The sequence below is a fragment of the Acyrthosiphon pisum genome, chromosome X (assembly GCF_005508785.2).
Source record: "Acyrthosiphon pisum isolate AL4f chromosome X, pea_aphid_22Mar2018_4r6ur, whole genome shotgun sequence".
In the NCBI taxonomy this organism is placed as follows: Eukaryota; Metazoa; Arthropoda; class Insecta; order Hemiptera; family Aphididae; genus Acyrthosiphon; species Acyrthosiphon pisum.
Genome location: NC_042493.1, coordinates 18,936,872 through 18,942,838, shown reverse-complemented (window position 1 = coordinate 18,942,838; position 5,967 = coordinate 18,936,872). Strand labels below are relative to the sequence as shown.

General features: G+C 28.0%; 1 protein-coding gene across 1 annotated transcript in view; it reads right to left on the bottom strand.

Annotated features, from left to right (window-relative positions):
* The window catches only part of LOC100161446 (cytosolic carboxypeptidase 6), a 75,619-nt gene that overhangs the window by 34,815 nt on the left and 34,837 nt on the right, over window positions 1-5,967 (bottom strand). Inside the window, exon 10 of the mRNA XM_001948312.5 lies at window positions 5,075-5,185. Within this exon, the coding sequence (XP_001948347.4) occupies window positions 5,075-5,185 (111 nt within the window). The remainder of the gene's footprint in view (window positions 1-5,074; window positions 5,186-5,967) is intronic.

Genomic DNA, 5,967 nt, shown 5'->3' with positions numbered 1-5,967 from the left:
TTTTAGAAAAAAAACTAAAAAAAATGGAAAATGAAAATGTCCATAAAGAGCTCAAAATAAATCAAAATATTTTGAAAATGTATGGTGTATAGAAAATGCTAAGATAAACATTCAGTCAAAATTTCATATATCTACGGTCATTTTTTTAAAGTTACACCAAAAACCAAAATCGATTTTCTCGAAAACAGACTTAGCGTAAAAATTCCCGTTTTTCCTTAATTTTTCTTTTGTTTTTCACGGCGCTTTTGAAAACTATTGGAAAAATTTTACTTTTGACCTCCCAAAGTACCAACTAGATTCACTTTCCTATCAGAAAAGGTACTGTTGAAGAAAATCCAAGCACTTTTACTGTCCTAAAACGTGATGACAGACACAAAAAAAAAATAAAAAAAAAAAATAAAAATAAAACACACATCATTGTAAAATCAATACATTCATCGTTCCACTCAGAATCTAAAAGTATTTAAAATACTATTCAAAATACTTCATACTGAAAGTATTTAAAAAGCTATTCAATACTTAAAAAAGTATTTGAATACTTTTACTCAAATACTTTTACTTAAATACTTTATAGGACTGCCTATATTATATAATATATAGATGTGCAATAACAAGAGCGTAAATGTAAAACGTTTATTATACTAACAATGTATTAACTAAACACGAACACTGCCAATATAATGAGTGAACGAGCACTTGTAACTTAAAGGTGCCCTTGTATACTCGTATATAGCTTATCATGATTATACAACCGATATATAGACTATTTCATTGGTCCTCATACAGTCATACACTCATACGTGCGTGTGTTCAGTGTTCACTATTATTATAATCATTACCTACATCAGCATAAAATACGCATTATATAATAAACGTTTACAATAGGCAGTGGTAGGTATTAATTGTCTATTTTAATTAATATATCTATATATAAGCACTATATATCCTCTGTACTTAAAAAAAAGTTGAAAACGATTTAAATTTAAATTTTTATATTTATCCTGTCATCTATTACAGAGTAGAACACTGTAATTCTTAGGAAGCTGAAATCAAGCCTTGAAAATGTCGGTGTTTTCGCCAAATTTGCCTGTCCCCCTTCTCAAAACACGATAATGTATTAGTTTTACGGCCAGAGATTTTTTTTTGACTATCTAACTATGCATGCTAAAATATACTTCTACACACAACTGTAAGCGTTCTTCATGATGAATGGTAAGTACCTACCATTTACCCGTACTTGCCATGTAAGTCCCGACGTAAGATATATTATGCTACTTATATATGCCTACCTGAGTAGGGCTAAAGGTGAGACGACGATTTTGCTCATGTACGGCTTAAAGTCCGCGTATCTAAAGCGTCCTGTGTACGATGATTAGATTGACTTAATAATATTCATGTCGTCATACACACACACACACACACACCAAAGTACACATATTTGTACAGGTGGGGTTAGATATACTACAACTCCTTTTATGTACCGAAAATGGGCAAATATAGTGGTCACAAGTATACACATTATACATAATATTAATTAGCGCACAATTATGCAAATACATCCGTAATGTACGTATTCCTCGTATTGGTGTCTGACTACATGATTCGAAGCCACTTTAATAGCCATAACTTAACCAGCGTTTGAAGACTATAATATTATTCATGACGATTTCAATTCGTGGAGGTGAAATTTCCTTACGAACTGAGTCCAAAAATTGAGTTCTGGGTACGGTACCCGAAATAATATTATGGTGGTCACAGGTAAACCATTTTCCATATTTTAGCCAGACGTATGTCCTTTTTATAGCGCTCGGCAGTATTAGTTAAATATAATAGAAAACTCATGGGTAATATTACATGCTACTAAAAAACAGTTACCTGTGTGTGTGAAAATTGTTCAGCTCTTAATAGAGTTTAATATAAGATGAATAATTAACATAGAAGTGCATACATTTTAATTTATTAATTAAAATTATGATAAAATTACAAAAACCTATTTTGAGTAGTTTTGCATTTAAATACTTGGTAGTTACATCAAACTTATTGCTATTTATAGCTAATAGAAAGTCACTCTTGATATAGAGATAAAAACAAAAATGCAGAAAATATCGTTAAGGCCAAGGCCAAAGACAATAACATGATTATATCGACGTTGAAAAAATGGCTCAATTGACATTTTCGATTCTGAGCGAATAATGTGTTAATTAAATTAAATTAAATATAAAATTTATCCTGTAACGATTTTAGATTCTGAGTGGAGCGAAGAAGCTAGTGGTTTTACAATGGTGTTTATTTAATTTTAATTTTTTTTTAATCTGTATACAAAATTTCTACCAGATGGAGGGCTTCGATTTCAACAAATAGTATTTTATATTTTAGTAAATTGGACTGAGATGGTACTTTAGAAAGGTCAATTTTTATTTTCTGAATAATTATTAGAATAATAATTATTTAATGCTATGGTAAAAACTACCGACAAATTATGATTTTAATTTCTATCGCTTTGTTTATCACCATAGAAACAAATAAAAAATAATAATATTATATAATTAATTCAACTTTCAGGCTATAATGAATAAAACCAATATAAAATATCCAGACTAACAAACCGTCTGCGCTCAGAATCGTTTTTCTTATACAATTATATTATATAATTGAATTCAAGTTTATTCATTGACAACTTTGTAACCTACTGTACAGCAGAGCGACATCCACTTACCTACCAGTTTATTATTATTTTGTTATCATTCAAAAAATATTAAACATACAAACTTGAAATATTCCACTATTACTTAATAGCTGATGTCACACACCCGCATGTGTTGTCTCCGTCTTATAAATGTACAACAAAGCAAAAACTGTTTTGCGCGGTACAACTTTTCTCGCACCATATTTGTTGAAGAACTATCAAATTTTCATAAAACGTAAAGAAGAACTTTATTTGTGGAACAGTGTGCTTTTTTTTTTAATAGCACTATCCAATCATTTTTTATAAGCAAATGAAAAAAACCAAATGTTTAGAACCAAATAACTTTTATTGTATTTATGTTATCTAAAATATGGGCACGTTGTTGCATAGATAATTTTTCATCCTATGTATTCAGAAATTTTGGAGCCACTACTAAAAATACAGAAAGATAAAAGTTATCCTGCGCAAAACAGTTTTTGCTATGTTATATACATTTGTAAGAAGGAGACAACACATGCAGGTGTGACATCCTCTTAAATTGTTATTTACTATATACGTGACAAATATTTTCAATGAAAAAATAAAATATTTAGATTAATTTTAAGCTATTTATATTTCAAACCAAATCTAATCACACCGTTCCGTAGTACCTATATTGGTACTCATAAGTTAAAATAATATTAAAATAATTGTTACATAATATTCCATATTATGGCATCTGTTGGATTAGTTTTTGTCAAAAGTTAGTTTACCTTACCGTATGACATAGAGAAAAATAAGTTACAATAGTCGCAATTGAAAAGTAAATACAAAATATCCTTAGAAGGAATATGCTGACAGACTTAGTATAGGTAGTCTTCGCTCAGAATGGTATACAATAATTTATCGTTAGATTAAAATTTATCACAGGCATTAGTCATTACAGGGGTCAGTGACCTACTCAATTATTTGATAAATGCTTTACTGCAAAGGTAACATAATATTTTTTTTTCATTTTCAGCTCGATTTTTTATCGCATCGTGAGCGTTTGGCTAGTTTTACTGCTAGGTATTGAATCTTTAGCCATGACTAGTGATGTACATTTTCATGAAAACTTTTTTTGGTGAAAATTTTATAATTTATCATATTAATTTCTTATCAAATAAATCTGTTGATATTATATAGTTGTAGTATATTTAATCTTCATAATTATATTTTAAAATATGTACTTTTTATTACCATTTACCCATTTTAATATAATGTTGGTATTATTCTAATGAACATAATATAGTAAATTCAAAATACAAATCATTAAATATATACAATATATATACCAATATCAATACATAATATTTAACTCGGTAATAAATTTGCATTTTTATCTTTTATTAAAGATGTTGTATTTTTACTTCAGTTTAAATTATGAGTGTATAATCGTTTGTTACAATTAATGATTTTTCAATTTTTAACGGAAGTAATTTTTTATTTGAGTCACTTCCTCAATTTTACCCAAATTATATTTATTTTTTATTATAAGACTTTTGTTTGATTCTGACGTTATACTTGTTACAATGTAAATAAAAAAGAAACATTAATTTTATAAAGTATTTTAAAATTTTATTTAAACTTAAACATTAATTAATTTAAGAAAAGTATAAAAAAAAATAAATTTTCAGACATTTTCAAGCTTACACCTCTAGCCATGGCAATAATATTATTAAGATGCGTTCTGTTGTACAAAATCCTCGCATAAATGCTCTCAAGTTACAATCGAATAACAAATTCTCGTTTTGGCAATATTGCAGACGACCGGAAAAACACTCACAATAAATTATATAATTATACAATTAAACTTTAGACGAAGCAACGAAGGTACGTTTTATATATTTTATATTATTATAATTTGTACTGTTGAAAAAGTCAAGAGTTCTATTTTTTTTCACCGTATACCGATACTGTTATGATACGCCATATGCAACTATCATATTAAAAACAATAATAATAGAGACTTTTTTTTATAATTGTTGTGGTTTTTAAAAATTGTATCATTTACATGCGTTATATACTATAACCTATTTTATTTTAGTATATTAAGTATATTTTAAGTATATATCAAACGTAATTACGTTATACTAGTTTTGGTTAGTAAAGAGAAAGACAAGTTGATTTATTTTTTATTTATAATTTATTGTGATTTATTGTGATTTATTTTTTTAAAAAAGTACCTACCTACTGTACTAACTACCACGATTTATCTGAAATAAAAACTAGGACTAATTACTTACGTCGTGTTCTAACTTAATTAATGGAATAATCAAATTATTTAAATATAAAATGTTTTATACAATTTATTACTATTTTTAATTTTGATAGGGATAGCTATAGGTATATTGTATATAATATATTTACCTCCGTGACGTTCCGCATTTTTTAAAATCTCTGTTACAAAGTGAATGCGTTTGTTCGTAACCTTCAATGTGTTGGGACAACAATTTCGGAAACAGAATATGTTTTTCGTACCTGGAAAAAATTCACAGAGCCATTTATAATTAGGTAGATAAGCATTATATTATTTTCACATTCGTGTTTAAAACGTGCGCCGTAAATATATTGTTCTCTTAGTTAATAATTATGTATAGGTACATGTATTGCTTCAACTGGAGAAAACAAAGTATTTCCTAATGTAATCAACACTCCGACGCATATATTAATTGTATTACGTATGAAATAACGCTGAATCAAAAATAATAAATACCTATATGGCTATATACACACTTTCACTTGCTTTACGACATTGAAGTAGGTATGATAAATAAAATATAGTTATAAGTAGCACATAGTATAACCCATCATAAGCTATAAATAATTTACAAGAGGAGATAAACTAACGGTTCCTAACGAAGAAGGGTTTTGCATTCAAATATTATTCGATATTATAGGGCTATTGTCTAAGAATATGTTTATTTTGTATTTGTCTATAACTCACAATTTTTAGATTTGAGTGAAGCAATATCACTGTAGTCTAATAATTATGCTATGTAACAAGGTATTGCCGTATTGGTCTTACCAATAGGTTACCATAATATTGTTTTCATATTTAAATATTGCACTCCTGTAAATTGTGAACCGTATAAAAATCTCTGATCAGGAATTTATCACATTTACCAATCAGACATTTGGCTCTAAGATGGCAGGTGGTTATACTTTTATTATAGATGCAATTTGGGTGGGAGGGCTTGGCCCCTCCAATATTAAATGTAGCTCCTCTAAAATTTGTCCATAGTAGCTGATATCGATTATCG